The sequence below is a fragment of the Macaca fascicularis genome, chromosome 19 (genome assembly GCF_037993035.2).
Source record: "Macaca fascicularis isolate 582-1 chromosome 19, T2T-MFA8v1.1".
Taxonomy (NCBI): Eukaryota; Metazoa; Chordata; class Mammalia; order Primates; family Cercopithecidae; genus Macaca; species Macaca fascicularis.
This window is the reverse complement of record NC_088393.1, coordinates 47,710,363-47,737,404: the sequence shown is the minus strand read 5'-3', so window position 1 is coordinate 47,737,404 and position 27,042 is coordinate 47,710,363. Positions and strand designations below refer to the sequence as shown.

Below are 27,042 nucleotides of genomic sequence, written 5' to 3'. Positions count from 1 at the left end.
ACCTGAGGTCAGGAGTTCGAGACCAGCCTGGCCAACATGATGAAACCCCATCTCTACTAAAAATACAAAAAGTTAGCCAGGCGTGGTGGTGGATGCCTGTAATCCCAGCTATTCAGGAGGCTGAGGCAGGAGAATCGCTTGAACCAGGGAGGTGGAGGTTTCAGCGAGCCGAGATCGCGCCACTGCACTGCAGCCTGGCAACAAGAGCGAAACTCCATTTCAAAAAAAAAAAACAAGAAAAACTGGCCGTTGGGTACTATGCTTATGCTTACTATCTGGGTGACGGAATCATTTGTATCTCAAAGCTCAGCATCATGAAATATACCCAGGTAACAAACCTGCTCATGTATCTAAAGTAAAGATGGAAATTATTAAAAATAAATAAATACATACGTAGCTTTTTTTTTTTTTTTTTTTTTTTTTGAGATGGAGTCTCCCTCTGTCACCCAGGCTGGAGTCCACTGGCGCAATCCCACAACCTCCGCCTCCTGGATTCAAGTGATTTTCCTGCCTCAGCCTCTCGAGTAGCTGGGATTACAGGCGTGTACCACTACATCCAGCTCATTTTTGTATTTTTATTAGAGACGGGGTTTTGCCATGTTGGCCATGCTGGTCTGGAACTCCTGACCTCAGGTGATCTGCCCGCCTCGGCCTTCCAAAGAGCTGGGATTACAGGCGTGAGCCACCACGCCCAGCCTAAATACGTAACATTTAAAAATTAAAAAATATATATATACTGCAGCCTGGGCAATATGACAAAACCACGTCTCTACAAGAAATACAAAAATTAGCTGTGGTGGTGGTATATGCCTGTAGTCCCAGTTACTCAGCAGGCTGAGGTTGGAGGATTCCTTGAGCACAGGAGGTGGAGGTTGCAGTGAGCTGAGATCGTGCCACTGCACTCCAGCCTGGGTGAAAGTACGACTCTGTCTTAAAAAAAGAAAAACATTAAAAAAAAAATTTCCAAAAATGCCCCGAAACCCCTTCCACAGTACCGCAGTGCTCTCTTACTGTGGTAAGTCGGTGTGATCGGGCACCTGACTCCTTCCCTGGCCCCATCTCTCCCCACCCCTTCCTTTGCTGTCTAAATCATGCCATGTTGAACCTGTTTCAGTTCCTCTTACATGCCAGATGCTCTCTGGCTTTGCCAGGCCTTTGCCCTTGCTGTGTCCTCTGCCCAGAATGCCCTCCTCACACATCGGGCCTGGCTCATTTCTACTCATCCTGCAGCTCTCAGTTCAGATGTCCTCTCCTACAGCAAGAACTCCCTGACCCTCTTCTCATGCTGGGCCAGGCGCCTCCTCCAAAGCTCCCCTGGGCTTTCCCCATCACAGTCTTGTTGATTTCTCTGAGTTGTCACTATCTGGTGATATCTCTGTCTGTCCCATTGGCTTGTGAGCCCCTTGAGGACAGACAGTGATCCCTCCTGGTCACTACTACGTCCTCAGTGCCCAGAAGATGGCCTGAACACAGTGCACGCCCTGTGAACATTTGTTGAATGAAAGAATCTGGTAGAGTCACGGCCAGGATCCAGTTATCCTGACACAGTCTCACTACCCATGTTAACCTATGTGTCTTTTGTTGATGTTTAAAACAACAGTATTTAACTGATGGTAGCTGTCCACATCAGGAATGATTAGACCACATGATTTTCCCATGGGGCCAGCAGTCATCAGTTAAATAGACACAACAGTCTCACCAGCAGAAGTTCGTGGGGAAACACAGCGTCCAGTCATGGGGTCAAACTCCTCCGGGCTGTTGGGGCAGACACAGAGGAAGGAGCCTTCGACGTTTTCACACAGGGCAGCTCCACATACACCCTGTAGGGTTTCACATTCATTCACATCTGTAAGCAGGAGACAACAGGGGACACAGTGGTTATAAGCTTCTATGATTCCAAAGGTCCGAAAGTCTGAGCTTTCAAATATTATGAGTATATTTAATGGCCCAGACTCCATCATCTGTTTTTATTCTAGTGACAAGCCCTGAATTTCCCTTGGGAACCCTGTGCTCCTCTATTTTCAATCCTGTGCTTTGAGTAGAGCTATATCTACTCTGAGAGGTGGGCACAAGTTCCAGGAATGACCAAATAGATGACTGCATTTCTCTGGTTCAGAGATAGCAGTGATCATGCTGGGTCAATCAAAGCCAGGCCTGGCACTTTTGCTAGAAATATTGAAAAAGAACCTCCCTTTTTAGCTCTAGGGTTGCCAACTGGAGCTGTTAGCCCAGAGGTTCTAGGGCCACCTTCATCATTATGAAAAATAATCTGCCTGAAAATCATGCAATAGAAGAAAGCAGAACTCAGAGAAGATAGAAATAGCCTTGTTAAAATTCCTGGATCCAGTTATGCCTGGAGTTCAAATATATCCCAGGTCTTTATAGTTTTAATTCCCTTTAAAGAAATAAAACCTGTTGTGTTTGCATTTGTGAAAATTTACAGAATGTATAATTAAGATTCCTGCATTTCACTGTATATAAATTGAACGTCAAATGAAAATATCTGTAGGATACAATGGCTCATGCCTGTAATCCCAGTGCTTTGGGAGGCCAAGGCAGGAGGGTTGCTTAAGGCCAGGAGTTTGAGACCAGCCTGGGCAACAGAGCAAGATCTCTACAGGCCAGGCGTGGTGGCTCACGCTTGTAATCCCAGCACTTTAGGAGGCCAAGGTGGGCACATCACCTGAGGTCAGGAGTTCAAGACCAGCCTGGCCAACATGGTAAAACCCCGTCTCTACTAAATATGCAAAAAATTACTGGACGTAGTGGTGGGTGCCTGTAATCTCAGCTACTTGGGAGGCTGAGGCACGAGAATCGCTTGAACCCAGGAGGTGGAGGTTGCAGTGAGCCGAGATCATGCCATTGCACTGCAGCCTGGACAACTAGAACAAAACTCTGTCTCCAAAAAAAACTCATCTCTACAAAAATTAACAACATTAGCTGGGCGTGGTTGTGTGTGCCTGTGGTCCCAGCTACTCGGAAGCTCAGTTCTGGAGGGAGGCTGGCTTGAGCCCAGGAGTTAGAGGCTGCAGTAAGCTATGATCACACAACCACACTCCAGCCTGGACAACAGAGCAAGACCCCAGCTCAAAAAAAAAAAAAAAAAGAAGAAGAAAATATTAGTAAACACATATTGAATTCTGGTTAGTGATATGTATATTAAAGAATTTATGGGGAAGCAGACTGGTGCCTGCAATTTACTTTTAACTCTGTCCAAAAAATTAGATGGATTAATGGATAGATACGTGAGGAAGTAAGTATAATAAAATAATATAATCTAGATCATGAGTAGGCAGGTGTTCATTCTATGATTCTCTCAATTTGCTTTGTGTTTAGAAATTTTCCTCATAAAATGTTAGGAAAAATTAACGTTTATGAACACTTTAGTGCTTTATACATTTATACTTTATACATTTTTATTTTTATTTATTTTTAGTTTTAGTTTTTATTTTTTGAGACGGAGTTTCGCTCTTGCTGCTCAGGCTGGAGTGCAATGGTGCAATCTCAGCTCACTGCAACCTCCGCCTCCCAGGTTCAAGCAATTCTCCTGTCTCAGCCTCCTGAGTAGCTGGGATTACAGGCATGCACCACTACGCCCAGCTAATTTTGTATTTCTAGTAGAGACGGGATTTCTCCATGTTGAGACTGGTCTCGAACTCCTGACCTCAGGTGACCTGCCCACCTTGGCCTCCCAAAGTGCTAGGATTACAGGTGTGAGCCACCGCGCCTGGCCTACTTACACATTTTTAAAAGTACACACATAAAAATAAAACCTGAATAGGTCAGGTTTCTTTCACCAGCCACTACAACAGTTCTGAGAAGATTTTTTTTTTTTTTTTGAGACAGGGTCTCACTCTGTCACCCAGGCTGGAGTGCAGTGGCGTGATCTAGGCTCACTGCAACCTCCATCCCTTGGGTTCAGGCCATTCTTGTGCCTCAGCTTCCTGAGTAGCTGGGATTACAGGCATGCACCACCAGACCCTGCTAATTTTTGTATTTTTAGTAGAGATGGTATTTCACCATGTTCACCAGGCTGGTTTCAAACTCCTGACCTCAAGTGATCTGCTCGCCTCAGCCTCCCAAAGTGCTGGGATTACAGGCATGAGCCACCGTTCTTGGCATGAAGATGATCTTATATTCCAAAGTCTAAATTCCACAACCCGAAAGTTCCTATTTGTTCAGATACATGGGGAGGGACAGGGCCTGACCAACCTCCCCCACCCGCTTTGGTCCCATCCACCCCCTGAAGTCCCATACCCACGCAGTGACGCCCATCCCGCGCCCCCTCGTAACCCTGGTCACAGAGGCACTGGAAGGAGCCGGGCAGGTTCTGGCACACGGCGTGGGCACCGCAGAAGGACCGGTTCCGGCATTCGTCCACATCTGCAACCACCAGACAGTCAGGCCATTTCTGGACCTTCTACCATCTCCACATCTCACCCGATGCCCGACGGACACCCACCCTGGCATCCGCCCCCTGGCGTGGGCTGATAGCCAGGGTCACAGGCCGGTGTGCAGCGGTAGGAGCCAGGGGTGTTCTCACAACGCTGGGCTCCACAAATCTCGGGACCATATTCTTGGCACTCATCCACATCTGCAGAGTGTGGAGGAGATGAAAGGGGAGTCAAAGGCCTGAATTCAGAAGTTCTAACACCACTTCCAGTCCCCAAGACTAAGAAGTCTTTAGAAGGCCGGGCGCGGTGGCTCAAGCCTGTAATCCCAGCACTTTGGGAGGCTGAGACGGGCGGATCACAAGGTCAGGAGATCGAGACCATCCTGGCTAACACGGTGAAACCCCGTCTCTACAAAAATACAAAAAACTAGCTGGGCGAGGTGGCGGGCGCCTGTAGTCCCAGCTACTCGGGAGGCTGAGGCAGGAGAATGGCGTAAACCCGGGAGGCGGAGCTTGCAGTGAGCCGAGATCAAGCCACTGCACTCCAGCCTGGGCGACAGAGTGAGACTCCGTCTCAAAAAAAAAAAGTCTTTAGAAATCTGGTATTCTAGAAGTCTGAGCTTCTAAAGATCAACAATGTTGAAAATGTTGTTTTTTCTTTGAGACGGAATCTCGCTCTGTCACTCAGGCTGGAGTGCAGTGGCTCAAGTTCGGCTCACTGCAACCTTTGCCTCCTGGGTTCAAGCAATTCTGCCTCAGCTTCTGGAGCAGCTGGGACTACAGGCGTGCACCATCATGCCCGGCTAGTTTTTGTATTTTTAGTAGAGATGAGATTTCACCACGTTGGCTGGGCTGGTCTCAAACTCTTGACCTCAAGTGATCTGTCCACCTCAGCCTCCCAAAGTCCTGGAATTACAGGTATGAGCCACCACGGCCAGTCACTTTTGTATTTTTTTTTTTTTTTAGTAGAGATGGGGTTTCATCATATTGGCCAGGCTGGTCTTGAACTCCTGACCTCAGGTGATTTACCTGCCTCAGCCTCCCAAAGTGCTGGGATTATAGGCATGAGCCACCATACCCAGGCATTTTTTTTTTAAATGGGGGTCTTGCTCTGTTGCCCAGGCTGGAGTGCAGTGGCAGGATCATGGCTCACCGGAGCTTCAACCTCCTGGGTTCAGGCAGTTCTCCCACCTCAGCCTCCCAAGTAGCTGGGATTACAAGCATGCGCCACCACACCTAGCATAGTTGATAACTCTCAAATCCTCACTGCCGTCTCTCAAAGCATGGTCCCACCTCAGGGCCTTTGTACAGGCTCTTCCCTCTGCCAGGAACAGTCTCCCCTCAGCTCTCTGCATGGCTGCTTCCCTCACTTCCCTCTGGTGTCGAGGTCAAGCCCTCCTAGCACTCCTCCCTCCACTGCTCTGTCATCTCTGTCCTGCTTTGTTTTCCTTCCTAAACCTGACCTTATATGTATGTATTTATTGGCATGCCGACTGTGGCCTCCCTAGAATACAAACTCTACAACAGCAGGGATTTGTGTCCATTTTGTTCTTTGCTACATCTCCAGTGGCAGAACAGTGCCCGACACATAGTAAGGTGTCCCCCAGTTTTTTGTTGTATAAATCTTTTTTTTTTTTTGAGAAGGAGTCTCACTCTGTCGCCCAGGCTGGAGTGCAGTGGTACGATCTTGGTTCAACTGCCACCTCCGCCTCCCGGGTTCAAGCGATTCTCTGCCTCAGCCTCCTGAGTAGCTGGGACTACAGGCGCATGCCACCATGCCCAGCTAATTTTTGTATTTTTAGTAGAGACAGGGTTTCACCATGTTGGCCAGGCTAGTCTCGATCTCTTGACCTCGTGATCCACCCTCCTTGGCCTCCCAAAGTGCTGGGATTACAGGCATGAGCCACAGCGCCTGGCCTGTTGTATAGGTCTTGAGTTTATTTACATATTTATTACCCCACAATGATAACTCCAGGAAGGCAGGGGTTTTTATATGACTTATTTCCTGTTGCACTTACTTCCTTTTCCGGACACTGGCACAGAGTAGGTGCTTAATGAATTCTTGTGGAATTAATGAATACGATCTTAGGAAGCTAGACTTCCGTGAGTCAGAGGTCTAGCAGAGTCAACGGCAGCCCACAGATGTTTTGTTTCAAGTGTGCCACAAGATGCGGACTCACACATCATCACCTCCCCACAAAAAAAAATTTAAACTGTATGGAAGATTAGCCCCACCCTCCTGCCTCGCTGGAGTCTGACCCGGGAGGGGTGAAATTGCGGGGCGGGTGGGAAGACCTGGAAGGTAAGAGAAGGCAAGGGGCGGGTCTGTGGGCGGAGCAGAGATAGGAAGGAGGGCCTATGTGTTCCGAGAGACTGAAGCCGTCTGAGCGAATGGAAAGGCCAGTGTAGCGAGGCCATGGAAGGGCAGAGCTTAAACGGGCGGAGGCCAACGCTAGGAGAATTTCACCTTGGGAATTTCTCATTGGGCAAGGATGAGGCCTAGGGTCGCCGGGATTGGGCCTCTTTGGAGGGAAGGCTGGAAGTAGGACTGGTGGAGGACAGGGAAAGGGCGCGTCCAAACTTCTGTTAGGAAAAGGGGCCTGAAGAGGGGGTTTTAATCCAGAGGCCGACTGGAAGGGGCGGGGCCTAACAGTTTTGGGGAGGTGTCTTACTGGGGGCATAGCCTAAAATGTGGACTGGGCTTCAACTGCAGAGGCGGAATGGACTGCGGCTGGAAGGGAGGCTTGGCCGTGGTACTGACACAAGAAAATACATGGACACAGTGACTGCTTTCCACTACAGAGATACGGTGCTTTCCCTCCCCCTAAATCTGGGAAGTAGGGCGCCCCTCCTCAGTCCCCAAGGGAGCAGCCTCCAGCACCCCGTTGCGAGCGCTAGCGGAGGTGGAGGGGGCAGGCTCACCGTCACAGGTGCCCTCGGGGCCCGCATGGTACCCAGGATCGCAGTCCCGGACACAGCGGTAGGAGCCGGGGGAGTTCTCACAGCGCTGCGACCCGCACAGGGCCGGGCCCCGCTCGCGACATTCGTCCACGTCTGAGGAGGGAGGTCGGGTGGTCGGATGTGGGAAGCAGGGAGGCAAGATGGGGGAGACAAGGAGGGGAGAGGAGAGTCAGAAAAGGGAAGCCAGGGAAGCAGAGAGGGCCGGGGAAGATTTGGGTAGAGGAGAGATGGGGAGGCTAGGAGAGGAGAGGGGGGAAGGAGGTAAGGGGAGGGGAGAAGCGGAGGAGGAAAGACAGAGGTGGGAGGCCAGTGCGCGAGTCCGGGAGTCGGAGGGAGGAGGGATCAGGCCGGGGCGGGGCCTCTCACCGAGGCAGGAAGCGAGGTCCGGGCCGGCGCGGTGTCCCGGAGGACAGATGCACTCGAAGGAGCCGTCGGTGTTGGTACAGATGCCGCTCTGGCAAAGGTCCTCCTCGCTGCACTCGTCCACGTCTGCGGGACAGGGCGTCCGAAAGCCCGGCCCACCTCCCCCTCCGCCTAACATTCCAGTCCACACCCCTCCACCGCTCCTTGGCGCTCCTAGGCCTTTCACGCCTTCCCCAACCTGCCTCAGGCTCCTTCCCTCCCTGCAAGTACCAGCCCCCGACGGGTTTAGAACAGCTTCTTTCCAATCATTGTCCAAATACCCAGACTCCGCCCTTTCCTCTCCATACCCCTCCCCGCCCACTGCCTCGAGACTCCCACCAGCTGCCCCCGATCTTGCTGGAAGATCCCGGCCAAAAACTCGTTTTCCCCTTTTCGCCCTCTTCTCCCCGTCCCGCCTTTTCCTGCCCTAAGCCCACCCTTTCCGGAGCCAGGACCAGCCTGGGTACGAACCGAGGCAAGAGGCTCCGCGGGGTCCGGGTCGGTAGCCGGGGGCACAAGTACAGGCAAAGGAGCCGTCAGTGTTGAGGCACTCGCCGTGAGGGAAGCAGAAATCGCCCTCCAGGCACTCGTTCACGTCTAAGGTACGCGGGAGTTTGGGCGGAGTCACAGGACCCGGCCTCCCAGACACAAGCCCCGCCCACACCGCAGTAACCCCGCCTCCACCAATGCCAGGTTTCTGAGCAGCTCCCACAGGGCCTTGGTCCCGCCTCCACCTTTCCAGCTGGCTTTGCCCTGGAACTCAGGCCCTACTCCCAGGCTCTCTGGCGGGTCCCTATGCTGCTCACCTGCGCAGGGCCCGGGCCGACCCGACGGCGCCCGGTAGCCTGGCGCGCAGCTGCAGCGGAAGGAGCCTTCGGTGTTAGTGCAGTGGCCGTGGGGACCACAGGGAGGGGCACCCGAACTGCATTCGTCCACATCTGTGGGGGGTGGGGGTGTTCAGAAAGGGTCCAGACGAGTCCCCTTGGAGTAGGGGGTCTGGGGGAGGTGGTGGGAAGTGTCATGAGTTGGAGGCCAGGGGAGGGCTCCATGGCAGAGGTGGGTAGGGCTGACCGAGGTTCCCGGGTTTCGGGGACCATGGTTGCGAGTCCTGTGTGTCTAGGTTTCTAGGAACTACCTGTGCCAGGATTTTGGAGTCAGGAGAGGGGACTCTGGCTTAGACAAGGATCAGAAATGAACTAGGGCAAGGGACCAGTCAAGTATTATAAACCAGGATCACTGGATGGGATTCCGTTGAGCCATGGGTCAGAGTTAGTGACTGGAATCTGAGTCCAGTTAGCATCAGAAGTTACAGTCAGGGTCCAGAATTCTGCCTCGAGTCAGGGGCCAGGGTCAGGGATTATGAACCCAACCAGGTTCCAGAGAAGGGATTCTGAGAAGAGGCAGGGGCTGTGAAAGAGACAGGACCAAGAGTCACACAGTCAAGGTTATGGTCAGTGCTATGGTTAGTGGTTATGATTAGGGTCAAATGTCACAGTCAAATTCAGGAGTTACAGGTCACATTCAGGGCCAGAGTCATGAGGGTCACAATTGCTATCAGGGTATGGGCAGGGACTATCATCAAGGGTGATGGTTCGGGTCAAATGTCACTGTCAAGATGGGTCTTAGGAGTCACATTCAGGGTCAAGAGTTGTGGTCCAGGTCAGGGTCAGGAGTCACAGGCTCTGGGGACTGAGGGACTGAGGTCCAGGTCAGGAGGTTATGGGCCAGGTCATAGTTATGATCTGGGTCAAGGGTCAGGGGTCATGGTGCAGGCCCAAGGTCACAGCCAGGGCCTGGTCTCACCAGTGCATCTGCCACGGTGCAGGTGGTGGCCAGGAGGACAGGGCCTGCACTGGAAGGAGCCAGGTGAGTTCACACACTCCTGCCCAGGGCATGCCAGGTGGTTCTCACACTCATCCACATCTAGGGGGCAGGGGAGAGGGTGGCCTTGAAGAAGTGGCCCGATGCCCCCCTCACCCATCCACACTCCTCCCCCCCTCCCCGGCCTCACCCTCGCACTCGGAGCCAGCAGCGTTGGGTTGGAAGCCCGTGGGGCAGACACACTGGAAGCTGCCTTCTGTGTTCTCACATCGGCCGTAGGTGCAGGGTGGGGGGCTTCGGGCACACTCGTCCACATCTGGAGCAGAGGGGACCAATCAGGCTGAGGAAAGGGCCTGAATCCATCCCCATGGCCATCACCACCCACCCCAGCATTCCAGTCTTGAGCCAGCCTCCTAGACTTGCCTCAGGCTGCTCCCTCTTCCCAGGAAGACAGACGCCTTCCTCCCTTCTTCGTGTCCCTATTCAATGGTCTCTCCAGCTACTAGGGTGGGGCTAAGGCACCAACTCCATGTTGCCTGCCCTGCCTCAGGTGACCTCCTCCTCAGGGTTCCCATAAGCACAAGAGTATCTTTCAAAAAGGGAGGAGGGGTGGGGAGCACTATCTTATTTTGTTGAAAGGAGGGAAGACTCTGGAGTGAGGTCCCCATCCCTCAGCCCCTGTTCTCCATCCCTGAGCCCCATCACTCTGCCTCTCTGCCCCTCAATCTCTCTCCAGTCCCCACAGCAAACAGTGATGGAGTGGGGCTGGGCTCAGCACCCTCACCTTGGCAGGGGGCCCCGGGCCCTCGGGAGCGGAAGCCAGCAGGGCAGGCACAGTGAAAGGAGCCTGCCGTGTTGTCACAGCGGCCAGGCCCGCAGGGCGGCGGCTCCTGGGCACACTCATCCACATCCTCTTCACACGCCGAGCCCCGGAAGCCAGCCGGGCAAACACAGCGGAAAGAGCCGGGCAGGTTCTCGCAGGCCCCTCGGCCACACAGGCCTGGGCTCTGGGTGCATTCATCCACATCTGCACAGGGCAGGGGGCCGGGGGTCACTTGCTCCCCTCTGCCTCCCTGACCTCTGTCACTTTGGCTTTCCACCCTCCATCATTCTGTCCCCCGACCCCATCACTATTCCTCCTTGTAACCATCATCTGACTCTATCCTCCACCAATCCCTCCTAAGCTGCCTAGATGGCTCTGTCTCTGTAGTCCCCATGAGAAGGCCTCCTTCTCCTCTGTCCTCTATAACTCTGCTCCCCTTACCTGATTACGGACATCTCCATCCCTCCTCACTCTGCTTCCCCATCTTCCATGACTCAGCCTTTCTGTTTCCCATCACTTGGACTCTCCATCCCAGGTCTCTCTACTGCCATTAGACCACACGTCTGCTCCAGAGCCTGGCCTCTGTCTCCCATCAGTCAGCTCGCTTTGCCCTGTTGTTCAGTCTCTCTGGCCCTCATCATCGCGCTCTACCCAACCCCTCACACCCCTTCCCAGCTGCCCCTCCCAGGCCCTCACCCTGGCAGCTGGCTCCGTGTGGTGCAGCCTGGTACCCGGCGGGGCACACGCACAGGAAGCTGCCTGGCGTGTTTTCGCAGCGCCCGAGGTCACACGGCGGCGGCACGCGGTGGCACTCGTCCACGTCTGTGGGCACAGACCAGGCGGCTGGGACTGGGGCAGACAGTCCCGGGAGAAGCGACGCAGAGAGGCGGGGGTAGGGGGAAGCGGGAGCGGGGCCAAGCTTGGGCCAGAGCCAGGCTAGGGACCGGCCAGGACAGGCGGAGAAGTGCACAGTGAGAGGGGCAATTGGAGAGGGTAGGGTTTGGTAGGGCAATGGCAGAAAGGAGAGCTTTGGGGACCGAGCAAAGGGAAGGTGGGGTCGGGGCTAGAGAAGAAAGGATCAGTTTGGGGATGGGGCTCTGGTGTGGCAGGGTTGGAATCAGGGGTCGTGGTCAGGAGATTGGTTGCCGCAGTTGCAGGACAGTGGCGGGGCCTGGGGGAGGGAGTTAGTCTGGGACGGGGAGAGGCGTGGCCAATAAGGGCGGGGCCTGGGCGTGGGGGCAGAGCAATACGAGCGGCGACCAGGCCCCAGTAGAAACTGGCAGTTTGGGAGCTAGGTAGGGGTGGGGTCAAAGGGAGGCTGGAGCTGGGTGGAGGCGGGGCAGGGAAGGGCGGGGCCAAGGACCAGGGAACAGCGGTCCTGGGGCGGCACCAGACAGGGGAAGCGTGGGAGGGGTGGAGAGGCTCTGGAATGAGAGCAGGAGCGAGACCCTGGGGTGGGCCTGGAGCCAGGTGGGGCAAATTTCTCACCCAGGCATTCCGTAGCCCGTGGGCCGGCTCGGAAGCCCGGGCCGCATACGCAGCGGAAGCTGCCTGGTGAGTTCTCGCAGCGCCCGGGAGCACAGGGCGGGGGCACGCGGCGACATTCGTCCACATCTGAGGACACGGAGGGGGCTGGTGACAAGGTGACCGGGCAAAGCCCCCCGCCCCGCCTCCTGCCACCCCCTCCGCCTTGCTCACCAATGCATCGGGTGCCCTGGGGGCTGAGCCGGAAGCCAGAGTCGCAAGCGCAGGTGTAACCGCTGGGCCGGGAAATGCAGCGTCCTGGGCCGCAGACCTGGGGGTTGCGCTGACACATGCCGGAGGAAGGACCTGGGGGGTCCAGTCAGCCAGGGTTCCCCCACCTCTGAATCCTCCGTTCCTTTTCTCCCAGTACAACCCCCACCCCCGGAGACATCCATAAAACACCTTCATGGATGTCTCCTCCCCAAGCAAGCCCAGTCTTCTGATCTTTTTTTTTTTATCCTGGAACATTCTCATCAGATCCTTGGCCGAATCCCCTCATAATGCCACCCCAAGGTCTCTGGCTTTGAATAGTTTGCCCTCCAACCCTCTGCCTGAGATACATTCTTAGTGCCCTACCTGAGAAATAATTATCTAATATTAGATAATGAGAAATAATTATCTACCGTAAGTATCTGAGCACTTATTAGGTGTCAGACACTTCAGAGACATCTCAACAATGATCCCCATTTTACCGATGAGAAAACTGAGTCTCAGAGGTTAAGTGACTTGCTCAATTGACACAGAAGAGCACAACTCCAACTCCAGCTCCTGATCTACCACCCAACCCTTCAAATGCTTCTCTCTGCGCATAACATTCCTATTTGCTGTATCCTGAAATCTTCACCTTGGAGTCTCCTTACCCCAGAATCCCACCTGTAATACTCCCATCAGTGCCCTCAATTCTTTTTTTTTTTTTTGAAATGGAGTGTTGCTCTTGTCGATCAGGCTGGAGTGCAATGGCACAATCTCAGCTCACTGCTACCTCTGCCTCCTGGGTTCAAGCGATTCTCCTGCCTCAGCCTCCCTAGTAACTGGGATACAGGCATCTGCCATCACACCAGCTAATTTTTGTAGTTTTAGTAGAGACGAGGTTTCGCCATGTTGGCCAGGCTGGTCTCGAACTCCTGACCTGATGATCCACCCTCCTCAGCCTCCCAAAGTGCTGGGATTACAGGCGTGAGCCACCACTCCCGGCCCAATGCCCTCAATTCTTTCTATCAAACCTGAATCAGGAATCTCAGGACCAGTCCGGGCAGGGATGCTGGGCAAGGGAAGCTCAGGGCCGGGCCGGGGATCAGGCCGGGGGTCAGGCCGGGGCTCCGGGCGATGGGTGGGCAGAAAGCCTGATAAAGAAGGGGTATCAACGAGTGGAGCCCAAATCCTCTCTTGCCTCTTTTCACTATGGGGCTTGGGCAGCCCCTTGAAGATGGCACCCACTTCTGCCAGAGCCAGCTCACCTGCAGATGGCCGAGAGGTGGCTGGCAGGGTACGAGGCTGGCTGAGTGACACTCGGGGTGGCTCCTGGCCCAGGGGTCTGGTGTTGTAGCGGAGGTCGGAGGCCGAGTAGTGGTAGCCAGGGCCAGCCGGGCAGATCTCCCGGAAACCCTCTGGGAATAGGAAAGACAGAGGGACACGGAGAGGACAAGAGAGCAGGAGGAAAGCGATGGCAAGCCCACACCCTGGGCTTGGCTGGGGGCAGGGCTTGGCGGGACAGTGTCAGGGTTTTGAGTTGGAGGCTGGGATGCGGTGGTGTCCTGGCCAAAGAGTAGAACGTCTCAGAGGCTAAAGGTGGGAGCAAGAGCGTTTTCCCCCATTTGGGATGGTGGTAGGGACAGGGTTGAGGGTAGGGTCTGGTTGGGTCTACAGGGACAGACTTGGAGGCTAGGAAATAGCTCCCTTGTGGGATTTAGTTTTAAGCGGAAGATAGAATGCCAGGGAGGTGTCTCAGGGAGAGGCATGCCTGGGGTGGGGCTAAGCTGAAGGCAGTGTCTCAGAAGCTAAGGACTTGGTTAAAGCTCAGGGACAGGATGAGACTGGGCGTTGACGCTCAGGAGACAAAACCTAACTTGGGGGCTCCGGGGTAGGTGTGGCTACGGATGGAGGTGGAGCCGTGGATGAGGTCCAGTCTGAGGCCCACGGGTCGCAGAGGCTGGGGCGTGGCCAAGGCTGGAGCCCAGCCAGGTTAGGGGCGGTGAGACTCAGGGTTGGAGGGCGGAGCGTAGAAGGAGCGCCACATGTGTTGCGCGTAGGGTTAGGCAATGCGGCAGGGGCTCACCTGAGCCGAAGGGTGGGCAGAGCTGGCAGCCCCGGCCCCAGGCCTTGCCCACGCGGCTGCAGCAGCAGATCTGTTTAGTGATGTTCCGCAGAATGGGCAGGGAACAGCCGCCGTCGCGGAGCACGCGGAAGCAGGGCCCTTTGGCCTCTGAGATCACGTGTTGGGCTGCGAGGAGCAGGGAGGAAATTCTTCAGGGCGGGGCTGGGAATGCTGCGGCACTGAGGGATTTGGGAGAGAGGGGAATGGTTCCGGGGTTGGGGGTGGGGGCTGCTGGGTGCGAGGGGCATTTGGGAGAGGTCTGAAGGAGAGCAGTGGGCTCTGGAGGTCTGAGAAGGGCTTGGAGCCTATGAGGTGTCAGTGGTGAATGAGACTTTGAGAAGGATCTCAAGATCTGAAGAAAGTCGAGTCTCGAGGGGAAGGAGAGGATTTGAGGGTCTGAGAAGGATTCCAGAAAGTCTGGGAGAGCTGGGCGCGGTGGCTTACGCCTGTAATCCCAGCACTTAGGGAGGCTGAGTTGGGCAGATCCCTTGAAGTCAGGGGTTTGAGGCCAGTCTGGCCAACATGGTGAAACCTTGTCTCTACCAAAAATACAAAAAAAAAAAAAAAAAAAAAAAAAGCCAGGCATGGTGGTGCCCGCCTGTAATTCTAGCTACTCGGGAGGCCGAGGCAGGAGAATCACTTGAACCCGGGAGGCAGAGGTTGCAGTGAGCCGAGATCGCGCCACTGCACTCCAACCTGGGTGACAGAGCGAGACTCCATCTCAAAAAAAAAAAAAAAAAAAAAAGTCTGGGAGTCTGGAGGGATCTGGATCCAAAAGACTTGAAAGATCTAAAGGTGGTCCAGGGATGCTGAGGCTGTATGAGAATCTGAGAAGTTCTGAGGGGGCTCTAAGGCTGACTGAGAGGAACCCGGAACTCTGGGAGGATCTGTGGGGGTCCGAGGGAATTAAAAGCCCCAGTATGCTCTGGGACGTGGTCTGAGGGCAGGGAGGGCATGGGACTCAGCCTCAACTCCCTGCTGGTGGCTCACAGATGCAGCTGCTGCGGGACGAGTCGAGCAGAAAGCCGTCGGGGCACACGCACGTGTACCCGCCGCGCGTGTTTGCACACTCGCCGTGCTGGCAGCGCCCGCCAGTCGCGCACTCATCCACATCTGCCAGGGTTGGGGAGGTCACTGTGGAGTCAGCAACTTGATCCCTGCATATCCCGCCCCCAGAACCAAGCCCCTCTCACTCCTGCCCCATCGCACCTTCGCAGGACCCATTAACTCTTTCAAAGCCGGTTGGACAAGGTCCATCTGGGGCGCCCACTCTTCCGGAGTTCCCTGTGGCGAGAGGAGAGGGGTGGGCCAGGGACAGGTGGGCTGAGCGAGAATGGAGTGGGCAGAGACGAAGACTGGGTAGAAGGGACTAAAAGATGTTGGCTGTAGTTGAGTGCAGGGTCAGCCTTAGGTTGGCTGACCTGGAGACTCTCAAAGACATGGGAGGTGCCATGGCACAAAAGCAGGGTGAGAATAGAGTGGCCAAAGTCAGAAAATGGGGTGGGTGGTCCCAGAGTGGTATGAAAAGCTCAGGAATGGAAGTCGCCTCCACAGTGGGGTAGGCGTGGCTACAATTTGTGAACTGGGTTTATCTAGGGCAGAGTAGGAGCGGTGAGGTTCTCACCCCTCCCCAGCTCCGAGCACCTCAGGGACGTCCTGGGACTTACCCAGGCGCTCGGAGCAGAGCTGACAGTCGTGAACGCCCCAGGCCAAGCCGGCCCCTCGGCAGCAGACCTCCTGCGTCCGGAGCCCGGGCAGCGGAGACGCGCACTGCGGGGAAGTGTTGGGTGAGCGCGCCCTCGCGCGGAGGCACGCTCCGGGCCCCTCCCCACCGGCCTCCTCTCACTTCGCCTCCGCGCAGCTCCCGAAAGCAGTAACCGAAGCCCGAGGCGTCCGAGTAGCCGTCTTCCCGCGGCGCGCTCTGTGCCAACACCGTGTAGGGCGCTGCCGCCTCCGCCCGCGCCGCCGCTTCCGCCCGCGCCACCGCCTCGGCGTCCGCCTCCTCCCAAGGGCCAGACACACGCTCCACCTGGTGCACCACCACCGACGCCTCCTGCGGGTGCTCCACGTGGACGCTCACCATAGATGCCACGCCTAGGGGAGGCACGGCCGGGCAAAGGGATTTCTACACGGATTTTTACGGGCTGGGGCTAGACAAGCGGGGAAGGGCGAGTTGGGCAAAGGTGTTCTGGAAGGCGGGAAAGTTGAGGGTCAGGGGCACGGTGAAATGCTTGACAGAGGGGTCGGAGGGACTCTGGCCACACTTTCCTCACCGTGCTCGTCGTCGCGGTGGTTGGCCAGTGGCATAGTGTACACGGAGCGGGTGAGTCCTGGTATAGCCGGGGCCGGAGGCCGGGCGCCCGAGGAGTGCAACTGGCAGAACTTGCCAGCGAAGTCCGGGGGACAGAGGCAGCGGTCAGGCTTCACGCACACACCGCCATTGTGACAGATTAAGGGACACAGGACTGGGAGAAGAACAAAGACACTCAGGGGAGCCACCATTCCTGGCATGTTCCCCTGGGGCCAGCGAAGTTCCTATTCCCTCAAGGTATCATTCATTTCTAAGTCGATCCGCCCTCAGCTGTCATGTGGCCCCGCCCCAGTTCTGGCATTAGCATTGGCCCAGTCCAGTAGTTCAGCCATCAGAGGTACAGCACCACCCACTAAGTCCGCAGGATCTCGCACTATTGCCCAGGCTGGAATGCAGTGCCGTGATCAAGGCTCTGCAGCCTCGACCTCCTAAACTGAAGTGATCCTCCCACCTCAGCCTCCTAAGTAGCTGAGACGACAGGCGTGCACTACATCGGGTCATGTTTTTTAAAAAATTTTGTAGAGGCGGGGTCTCACTATGTTGGCCAGGCTGGTCTTGGACTCCTGGGCTCAGGCAATCCTCCTGCCTCAGCCTCCCAAAGTGCTGGGATTACAGGCGTGAGGCCGGCCAGCCCTCAGACTGTTTATTAACTTTCATGTCAACCTTTCTGATCCCACTTTCTGGTTGAGTCCACGGGGTTCCAGAACAACCCAGACGGCGCTGACCCCATCCGATGCTGATCCCTTCCATTGACCTAAACCACATTTTAACCACTCCCTGGCATAACTCCCCGCCCAACTCTGTCTCCTTCGCATTCTATGCCCGCCCACACTCCCTCAGCTAGGTCCACGAAGTCCTATCCCAGCCCCCTGGCTGTGCCCCCTTTCTAGCCCCTCTCACATTACCTTCTACCCGCGGGATTCTAAGCCCTGCCTATCCAGGAGCTTAACCTGCCGCCTCTAGCCCCTCCCACCTCCCTTTTCCACACTCTGATTCGCCCGGCTCACTAGTTCACGCCCCTCCCACCCCACCTCCAGGCCGTCCGGGTGCACTAGTTCCGCCCACCGCGCTTTGTCTCCGCCCAGCTTCTTTCTGGCTGGGGCCTTAGAGCTCTAGCTCTGCCTTACCGCCTCCAGTAGCACCCGGGCGGGGCCAAGAGCGGGAACGCGCCTCCACTCCCCTCTGCGCGCCCTCGCTGGGCCCCAGGCCACCTCTGGGCGGGGCACTGCCAGCTGTGCGGCGGGGTAAACAAAGAGAGAGGTGCGGCGGGGGCAGGGCGGAGGCTCCGCATTCCGGACCCTTGGGGAGCCCCGGGACCTTTGAGCCAAAGGAGGCCGGACTGTCCTGCGAGGGCACCCCCTCCCTCTCTCTCCCGGGGCTGCAGAGAACAGCTGGAGACAGCTGTGCGGAGGGGAGGGAGGAGGCAGACGGCCGGGGGAGGCGCGTGTGGGATTCTGAGCCACAACTGTAGAGAGGAAAGGGCACGGAGAGCCACCTCCATTTAGAAGGATAAAGGGACTGGAGTCCTGGGAGGAGATCGACTAAAGGGCAGCCCTCTCGAGTTCAAAGTCAGCTGGAGGTTTCTGGGAGGGAGGAACCTAGCTCAGAGGAAACTGAGGTGCCCTTTCAGCAGGAGTCCTTTTGTGGACAGTTACCTAGAAAACAGGACTTTAGTGCCGCCTAGTAGACAACCAGTTTGAGGGTGCTGAAAGCAGGGTTTAGATAGTGAAGTGGAATTCCTGGAAGTCATCAGCACTTAAGAGGCTCAATTGGCCGAGACCCTATGTGGAATCCCCTCCCCTCCCAGCTAAGGATTAGGTGCCAAAGGCTTTTTATTAATGGCTGCCTGTGAGGAGCACAGTGTCCGGAGTCCTCTTGGGAGAATCCACTTATCAAGACCAACCCTGGGGTTCTCTGAAGATAAATGGGATCAGAAGTTCCTGGGGAAGGGGGTGAGCTAGAAGAGCAGGACTTCTGGACAATACGACAGAGTTCTCTAGGGAAAGGCACAGTTTGGGAGGTGGGAGGGAAGAATGAGAGGGAACTTCACTGGAGGAGTGGTCTCTAAAGTCTGTTGCCAGGGGTGGAGAGGGGGCCTAGGGCCTAGTAGCAAAAACTCTGGGCTCCCTTAGGTAGGAGTGTGGGACCACGACTCCAGGGTGGTCTAATAGGGGCTTTTAATTGAGTAGTGGGGCCTAGAAGAGGCTTCACTAGGAATCAAAATTGCAAAATGGGAAGGGTCTCTGATGGAGGTGGTGGGAAACCAGCCAGGTCGGAGGGCATTTCCCAGACTCCAGAGGCATTTATCTGCCTTCTCTTGGCCTAAGTGCAGGCCCCCAGGCCAGCTCCCTGGGGGTGCCTACACCCAGGGTGGGCCGCTAGATGGGCACAGCCAATGTCATGCCCCACAGCCCTGGCAGAGCGGGGAGTTGAGGACATAGGGGTCCCTCTGAGGTCAGCCTCCACTTCACATGCCACTCCTTGCACCCCCAGGGGCTTGGCACCCGCCTGGGCATGGCGCCTGGCACAGGCACATTGGGGCCGGGCCGGGAAAGAGTGAAAGAAAGAGGGAGGAAGGGGAGGAGAGAGGGAGTGGCAGCGGGCGGGGGCTCAGGCGGGAGATGAGCTCACGCCGGCCGGGCTGGGCTGGCTGGGGGCCAGGCTGGGCGAGTTCTCGGCGCCAGGGGCCCCCACTTCCCAACTCCATAGGGTCTGCGGGGTAGGGGGCAGGGAGGCCCCGATCCCAGAGAGTCTGCCCACTTTTGCATCCTGGAACAACAGGTGGCGCGCCCTCCCCCACCTCACCTGAACCCCCAAGGCTCCCCATCTCTAGGAGTGCCTGATGCATACACCTCCTGTCCTCTCCGCCCCCAGGGGGCGCCCCTTCCTTAAAGCCTCTTATCTTAATTTCTCTCGCACGTGGGACCCCCGCAACTCAGGTCCTGCGGAAACACCCCCCCCCCCCAGACACACACACAAAACCCCCTTCTCTGTCCCCTCTCCCTCTTAGCTCTTCGGATCAACTTTCTTCTCTCCAGTGCCCCACCTCACAGGCATTCCCATACGGAACCTTCCCACCCAAAGACACAGAAACTGATACGTCCCCCATGCGGCCCTGAGACTCTTGCTTGGTCCCTGGAGACTCCTTACTTAGCGTCTCAGAATTCGAGTCCCCCTCCCAAAAGTTCTCAGGCCCCTCAATTCTGAGATCCCCATTTTGACTCAAAGCATGAAAGCTGGCGCCAATTCTCTCACGTGGGACATCACAGGCCCCTAAGAACCCTCATTGCTTGCAAAATCGGAGCCCTCAGGACCCAACCCCAAAAGCCAGGGGCCCCCTTCCTCAAATAGCCCCTGCGATTCCCTTGCACTGTTGCATATGGAATCTGGGCTCCCTCTCCCTGGAGGACTGTCTCCTCCATCCCCAGGGATCCTCCTCCCCCCGGGAGTCGCTCTCTTGGGACCACCACCCCGCACTCACAGGCGCGGAAGCCGGGTCCCCCCGGGGCCGCCCCGCCGGGCGCGCCGCTGTCCACGCTGGTGGCGTTGCGGGGCGCGCAGGTCGGGGTACAGCGGGAGCCGGTCGGCCCATGGATGCAGCGCAGGCCGCACACGACCGGGGTGAAGCGCACGCGGAGACGCTCTCCGGGCCGGCCCAGTCCGGGCTGCGGCCCTAGCTGCGCCAGCAGCACCAATAGCGACACCCAGAGCAGCCGCACGCCGCCCGCCATGGCTGCAGCGCCGCGCTCCGCCGCGCCGCCGCCCCAGCCCGCCCGAGGGGCCCGGCAGCGCCCGCCCGCCCGCCCGCGGGGGAGGGCGGCCGCGCCCCCGCTCAGGCCCCCCCTCCCCACCACTCCCTCCCCGGCGGCCGCGCGGGGGCGCGTGGGGCTGGGCGCTTAGCCAGAGGCTCGCAGGCTGGGCGCTAGACTCGCAGGGGTGAGCGGGGCGCCCCCTCTGTCCCCATCCGCGCACCAACAAGTGGACCAGGCCTGTAGGGGAGCGGCGGGGAAGGGAACAGGTGGGGGCGGGCGGGTTTCCCCCCAGACAGAGCTGAATCCATAAAGAGGAAATCCATTAAGAGTAGTGGGGGCCGCATTTGGGGAGACAGCTAAAAGTTGATCCTCTTCTGCCCTGGGCACAGAGAAAGGGGCTTCATCTTGATAGGGGGCTATCATGTCACATCTGGGCAGTCAGGTGGGACATCTGAGGGATGGGAGAAGGGTCGCTGCACCTGGGCACATAAAGGAATTGGGCATCTAGATCCTGGGCAGGAGGCTGGGGCGGGGGGGGGATACATCCAAAGATACAGCCACATCTGGCCAGAACCCCACACCTGGTGGGAGAAGTCACAATGGATAAAGGGAGACTGTGGGCGGGGGTATAACATCTGGCCCGAGGCTCACATCTGGAAGACTTTAGGGGGAGGGGTCACATCTGGACTGAAGGCCACAGCAAGAGGAGGGTTTTGAGGGTGTTTGAGATGAGGGGTATTCTAGAATAGGGGTCGAGAGCTGGAGTGGGAGGAGGGCAGGGGGAGGATTCGAGAAACAGGAGGAGGCCTTTGGCCCCCAGCCGCCCCGCAATCTTGAGCATTCGGTGCCCAGGCAGGCGCCAACCCGCACAATCGCTTTTGTTGTCTGGGCTGGTTCGGCGGAGCTTTCTGCCGGGCCAGCGCCCTCCCTCTTCGGCCGCTGGGAGCCCGGACGCCTGGCTTCCCGGCCCCACCCCCGCGGGTCAGTGCCTCTGGCCTGCGTCTGGTCCTGTCCCGGGCTCACCTCGCAGGGGCGGACGCTGGGGTCCCTAGAGGGGGCCTCGTCCTGGGGGTGGGGGCTGAGCTACAACGGGGGCGGGGGGGGGGGAGGCGGCGGCAGGACCGTGGGAACCAGACGGCTTTATCTGGCCCGGAACCCCCCTCGCCCCAGGCAGAGGAAAGGCGGATGTGCTTACCCGGGGCCTTGCCAGCGGGGGCACGCTGTGGGGGCCTCCTTCTCAGTAGTCCCCGGCCCCCAGGCCCCCGGGGCCGCCGCCGCCGCTTCAGTAGAGCTCTGGCCTCCTGCAGCCTGGGTGGGAGAGGACGGAAAAGCTGCTGTCACCGGGTTAAGCTGACCTCCCCACCAAAGGGCCTCCATGCCAGGAAAATGTCTTTCAGTAGTGGCTCTGCCCAGCCCTCCCCCCACAACACCCATTTATGGGGACCAGGCCTCTAGTGGGAGAGAAACAAAGACCCTGAGAAAAAGAGAGATGATGGGGGTGGGGGGAGAGAAAGAGAGAAGTGGGAGAGAGACTTAGACATAGAGACAGGCAGTGAGACACAGGGAGAAAGAGAGAAAGGAAAAGAGACAGGTAACTAGAAAGAAACAGAAAGAGACAGAAATAATGCAAAGATGGAAAGAGCCTGAGATAGGCAGGGAAGGGATGAAATAGAAACAGACAGACAGGCTGATAGCAAAAGAAAGAGCCGGGGAGGGAGGGGGGAGAGAGAGGGAGGGAGTGGGGGAGGGAGGGGGAGAGGAAACGGGGGCAAAGCTGGGAGTTCCTGAGGGAGGATTTGGTAGGGGAGGGACTGCCCACTCACGTCAGTGGCTGCCAGTTCAGGGACACCTGTCTCTTCCTCACGCTGGGGCTGGGACTGGGCACTGCAGGCACTGGGTTCAGGCACCGCTGGGGGCCTGCACACTTTTTGGGCTGGCAGTTTTGGACCCTGCAGGAGGCTTCGGAGACAGCCAGGGACTAAGTGGGGAAGGAGGGGACCAAGTACTTCTCTACCAAATGCATCCAGCTCTCCCACTGGGATAAGGGACGGGATGGGAGCTCCCTGGCCCTCTCCTCCTACTCCCTTTTGCCCCCTACTCATACTCCATCTTCCAGAACCCACCTCGGATGCAGCGGCTCCTCCTAGTCTGGCCTGGGCAGCAGCGACAAGCAGCAACGCTATAAATAGTGGGGTGGAAGTCACTCAAGCCCTTAGCACCCCAGAACTCTGCAAAGGAGGGCAATCGGGGGAGGGGAAACCAAGACGAATCCTGAGGGGGCTTGAAACAGGTATATGACTAACTTGAGGTTCTTCTCCCCATGCCTCAGTTTCTCCATCTGTACAATGGGAGGCAAATTGGCTTAGACTTCGGGCTGAAGGGCACAGAAACCGTACTGTTGTCTTATGAAGAGGTTTTGGCAGTAAGGTTTTATTTTTAAAAAAAAACGTTATTTTAAAGCCTTTTAAAAGTGACTTAAAAACAAAAACAAAAAAGACTGGATTTCTAAGCATTTCTAAGCCGGGACTGTCTGGGAATCTAGAACCCCGCCCTCCCGCACATCCCGGTCCGGGACTCAGACGCCATCCTGAGCCTGGCCGACAGGTGGCGCCATTTTCAAAGGCCTCGGCAGCTGGGGAGGGAAGGCTCTTCCCTCTGACTGTGGGTCCAGCAGGGTGCTGAGGTGGAGGGGATACAGGAGTCACAGTCCAGGACCGAGAATCCCAGAGCCTGAATTCTAGCCCCTTCTTGCCCTTCCACGATGGGTGTCCAGAAGCCAGCGTTTCTTGGTCTTTGGGCCTCAGTTTCCCGCCTGACCAGGAGAAAAGTGCCGTTCTTGGAGACATCTCCGAGCCCAGAGGGTCTCAGTGGCGGAGCTTCCAGCTCCGGTTCAAGTGCGTCGCAATGAAGGGGCCCCCCAGACAAGTCCATTATCCCCAGGCTAAGGGGGGGCTAGAGACTAGGGCGCACGCCCAGACCCCGAGAGGAGAGCAGTGGGGGGCTGCAGAGAAGGGGGCATCTAGCGCTTGGGCCCCTCTCAGGTGGGTGGGGCCGAGTGGAGGATGAGGCCATCTGGTGGGGAGCCTCGGGGATCCCCGATCCTGCCGTCATCCCTCCCGCCTTTTCTCCAGGTTAACCCCTTCCCGGCCCCGCCCCCGCCGCGGCTCGGGTTACTAAACGCATTCGCAGAGACCCAGGCGGGAGCGGAGCCCGGGGCCTTTGTAACGGAGCGCTGGGCCGCCAGGCGAGGAGGGTGGGTGGGGGTGCTGGGCAGACGGCTTCCTTCAGTTCCGTCACCCGCAGACAGGAAGGGCGCCTATAGCCCCCAGATCTATAGGGAATCCTGGATCTCTCGCGGTGAAATCACTGGAGCCTCATTCAATCCCGGAGTCTTCTAATTCTAGGAAACTTGAGCATCCCCAACCGTTTTGAAGCCTGAGGACTCCTCCACCCCACCCAACTCCCCACAAGCCCCTCCGCCATCAACCCAAGAGTCTACGTCTTCCTGACCAGTTCGAAAAACCCTAAGGTCCCTTTTCATGAACACAGAGCCCCCAAATCCTAGAAAACCAGGACAACTCAGCGGCCTCATAAAGTCCCTCCAGAATCCCCCAACACTTTTCCTCCTATGCGCCCACAAACTTGGGGAGCTCCATCCTAGCTCGAAGACCCCACACGTCTCTATCATTCTAGGAGAGCTCAGCCCCCCACCCCCCCGCCTTAATAAACTAGAGATCTTTCCTCGAAAAAAACCCCGGGATTCTCTGGAGACAGCCTTCTCCACCACAATAAAGGGGACCCTTTCCCCTAAAAATCTCAGTACTCCCCGAATCTAACCTCTACAAATTGGGGGCGCCTAATAAATCCAAGAGCCCTCCTTGTATCTCCGAATCGAACAGTGGGTTCGATTTCCCTTAAATCCGAAAGCCCTGGTCCCCGTGGACCACCAGACTTAATGGGTGGAAGGGGCACAAGGAAGCAGGGGCCGCAGCGGGGCTTACCTGGCCGGGCGGCTGGGGACCCCTGCGACCTCGACAACCTGGCTGAGGCTGGGGCTGGGGCTGGCGGCGGAGGCGGCGGCTGCGAAGAGCGGCAGCAGCAGCACCAGCAGGAGGGGGCGGCGGCCGCTGGTGCCAGGCCTCCGCATCGTGTCGGGCGCGGAGTCCCGCTCCGGGCGGGCGGTCTGTCCAGCGAGTCCGGCTCGCCGCGGCCCCGCCCCTGTCCCCGCCCCCACCCCCGCCCGAGGCCGACTCACTTTCTCCACCGTCCAGCCAAGGGCTGTGAACTTCCCGCCAATCACAGCCGTGCGCCGCCAGCGCTCGCCGCGCGGCCAATCAGGAGGCAGCAGGGACAGGTGCCGGACGCGGGGCGCGGGGGACCTCGAGTTCCCCACGCGGTGGGGGGAAATTAAGACTCGGATACTGGCTCCGTGAACCTTCTCATGGAGCAGGGGTCCCAGGCGTAGGGGTGCTTACGGGGAGGGATACGGGGCGGGGGTTGAGGGCAGGGTCCCCTAAGCTGGCCTCCATCTGGCAGGCCTCAGCCCTCTGCTCCCAGTTCTGGGAAAATCGGGTCACAATTTAGCTCCCTCGTTGGTGTGGAAGCTGGAAGCCCCCCCCCAACGCGTACCCCTTTCCACGCGAGAGACAGGATTCTGCAAATGGAGCACCAACCCCGCACTAGGTCCTAGCTCCTGCCCCTCTGAGGGTCCCAAGTTCACAATGGATCTTCTCAAAGAATTGATCCCTTCTCAAGGCCCTAGGCTTCAGGGGTTCCAGGCTCGCCATCTGCAAAAGCTTGCTCCCCGAAGCTCTGTCCGTCAGTGAACCCAGCCAGGCTCTGCCCCTGACCCACACACTCTGCTCCCTCCTGCACACCATTTATCACCACCCCCCCGAGGGTATCAGACCCCCTTCCTTATCTGAGTCTTTTAATGCTCCCAAGAGCAGCCTCCCACCACCCAGAATTGCAGACTTTCTCCTTAAAGAGTTCCCAGTTCTGGCTAGGCGCCCCGGCGCAGGCCTGTAATCCCAGCACTTTGGGAGGCCGAGGTGAGTGGATCGCTTGAGTCCAAGAGTTTGAGGCGAGCCTGGGCAACATAATACAACATCCCCATCTCTATTAAAAATCCAAAAATTAGCCGGGTATGGTGGCATGCGCCAGTAGTCCCAGCTACTCGGGAGGGTGAGGTGGGAGGATCGGTTGAGCCTGGAAAGTGGAGGCTGCAGTGAGCTGAGATGGCACCACTGCACTGCACTCTAGCCTGGACGATAGAGTGAGACCCTGTCTCAATAATAAATAAATACATAAACTTATATAAAAGAGAGTTCCGATCCCCTCCTTGCCTAAGAGTCTCCACCACTTGGAGCTGCAAGCCACAGGGGACCTTAAACCACGTCCACACCGGGGTTCCAGGCTTCAAGCCTTCAAGCTCAGAGTCTCAAGCCCAGCTTGAGACTGAATGCTCTTGGGAGCATTCAATGACTCAGGCAAGGAAGGCGGTCTGATAGCCTCTGGGGGTGGCTATAAGTGGGGTGCAGGAGGGGTCAGAGCCAGGAGTCCCCTGGGAGCAGAGTCTGTGGGTCATGGGCAGAGCCTGGCTGGGTTCACTGAGGGACAGAGCTTTGGGGAGCAAGCTTTTGCAGATGGTGAGCCTGGAACCCCTGAAGCCTAGGGCCTTGAGAAAGGATCAATTCTTTGAGATCATTATAAATTCAAGGCTCCACCCTATATTCTCTGAAATACAAGCCCCTTCTCTCCCAAAGGCACCACCCTCAGAGCTTCTCTCCGCCTCTAGTCACCTCTTTTTCCACTGAGTTTCAGGCCACACCCTTTCCCACAGAAAATTGGCACGTGACCACATGTAGGATCCCAAGCCCACCCCTTTCATGTTTGCCTCGCTTTGGGATTCCAGGCCCCATATCGCACAGCAGTTGGATTCTTAAGGTTTCCAGTTCTGTAGCGTTAGCCCCGCCCCCACCTCGTGGATCACAGGCTCCACCCACACAGGGTACTAGGCCACACGCCCGTGACCACAGAGCCCACCCCAGACCAAGAATGGCAACTGATCTACCTGCACCCCCCACCCTGCACTCCTGCTCCTTCTTCCAATCGAGGAGGGTGTGCAGGACTGACGGGGAAGCCCTTCACCCCCCTTACTGCGAGACACACAGGCTGACTCACATGGCTATACACCGTTACTGCCACCTACAGCAATCCATGTCTCCATCCTACACTGACACCCAGAAATCTGGGTCCAGCACCGTCCAGGGACACACAGTCCCTGAGGCAGTGACGACGGCACTCACACTCCATTCACAGCCATTCCTGGGCTGTCCCAGAGCCCAGCTCTGCCCAATGACTGTACTCCATGACCCTGTTTTTGTATAACCCCCAAGACCCCTTCTCATATGACCCTGCAGGACAGCGTATCCCTGCCCGCTTCCCCCCTCACCGCCTCCTACCCTGTGGCTGGAGCATTTGCTGGGGGCGCTGCTGAAATTTCTCCCTTCTGTCCGGGATCCAGCGCATCTTCAATGCTTGTTGCTAGGCAACAGCCTCTGGCTCACCACTGCAACTTCCGGCGTTAGCCTGCCCTCCCCCTAGAATTTGGAGTCCCCAGCTCCCAATCCCCCCTATCAGTGTCACTATCTCCCAGGGTCGTGTCTATGTCACCCCTTGGATCCTAACTCATCTCAACCCTTCAGAATCCCTCAGAGTTCTAGTCCCCCCTCATTCCAG

General features: G+C 57.2%; 1 protein-coding gene across 34 annotated transcripts in view; it reads right to left on the bottom strand.

Annotated features, from left to right (window-relative positions):
* Nucleotides 1-26,839, bottom strand: part of LTBP4 (latent transforming growth factor beta binding protein 4) — a 35,551-nt gene extending 8,712 nt beyond the window's left edge. For 3 of the 34 annotated variants that reach the window (XM_045379188.2, XM_045379189.2, XM_045379196.2), the window contains exons 1-26: nucleotides 24,303-24,486; nucleotides 23,054-23,113; nucleotides 22,425-22,480; nucleotides 22,125-22,260; nucleotides 21,497-21,609; nucleotides 16,512-16,703; nucleotides 16,085-16,332; nucleotides 15,906-16,008; nucleotides 15,448-15,522; nucleotides 15,229-15,351; nucleotides 14,200-14,364; nucleotides 13,382-13,531; nucleotides 13,148-13,267; nucleotides 12,099-12,230; nucleotides 11,889-12,014; nucleotides 11,097-11,222; nucleotides 10,362-10,604; nucleotides 9,768-9,893; nucleotides 9,560-9,679; nucleotides 8,563-8,694; nucleotides 8,228-8,353; nucleotides 7,721-7,843; nucleotides 7,316-7,447; nucleotides 4,463-4,594; nucleotides 4,258-4,383; nucleotides 1,700-1,846 (exon numbers count right to left, since the gene is read on the bottom strand). In XM_045379188.2, the coding sequence (XP_045235123.2) occupies nucleotides 1,700-1,846; nucleotides 4,258-4,383; nucleotides 4,463-4,594; nucleotides 7,316-7,447; nucleotides 7,721-7,843; nucleotides 8,228-8,353; nucleotides 8,563-8,694; nucleotides 9,560-9,679; nucleotides 9,768-9,893; nucleotides 10,362-10,604; nucleotides 11,097-11,222; nucleotides 11,889-12,014; nucleotides 12,099-12,230; nucleotides 13,148-13,267; nucleotides 13,382-13,531; nucleotides 14,200-14,364; nucleotides 15,229-15,351; nucleotides 15,448-15,522; nucleotides 15,906-16,008; nucleotides 16,085-16,332; nucleotides 16,512-16,703; nucleotides 21,497-21,609; nucleotides 22,125-22,260; nucleotides 22,425-22,480; nucleotides 23,054-23,113; nucleotides 24,303-24,448 (3,478 nt within the window). In that variant the 5' untranslated portion in view covers nucleotides 24,449-24,486. Of the gene's footprint in view, nucleotides 1-1,699; nucleotides 1,847-4,257; nucleotides 4,384-4,462; nucleotides 4,595-7,315; nucleotides 7,448-7,720; nucleotides 7,978-8,227; nucleotides 8,354-8,562; nucleotides 8,695-9,559; nucleotides 9,680-9,767; nucleotides 9,894-10,361; nucleotides 10,605-11,096; nucleotides 11,223-11,888; nucleotides 12,015-12,098; nucleotides 12,231-13,147; nucleotides 13,268-13,381; nucleotides 13,532-14,199; nucleotides 14,365-15,228; nucleotides 15,352-15,447; nucleotides 15,523-15,905; nucleotides 16,009-16,084; nucleotides 16,333-16,511; nucleotides 16,704-20,030; nucleotides 20,300-21,496; nucleotides 21,610-22,124; nucleotides 22,261-22,424; nucleotides 22,481-23,053; nucleotides 23,183-24,302; nucleotides 24,487-26,765 lie in introns of those variants that run through there. The other 31 variants (XM_045379190.2, XM_074023595.1, XM_074023603.1 and 28 more) reach the window with 20 other exon arrangements.
* Nucleotides 26,840-27,042: the final 203 nt, after the last annotated feature.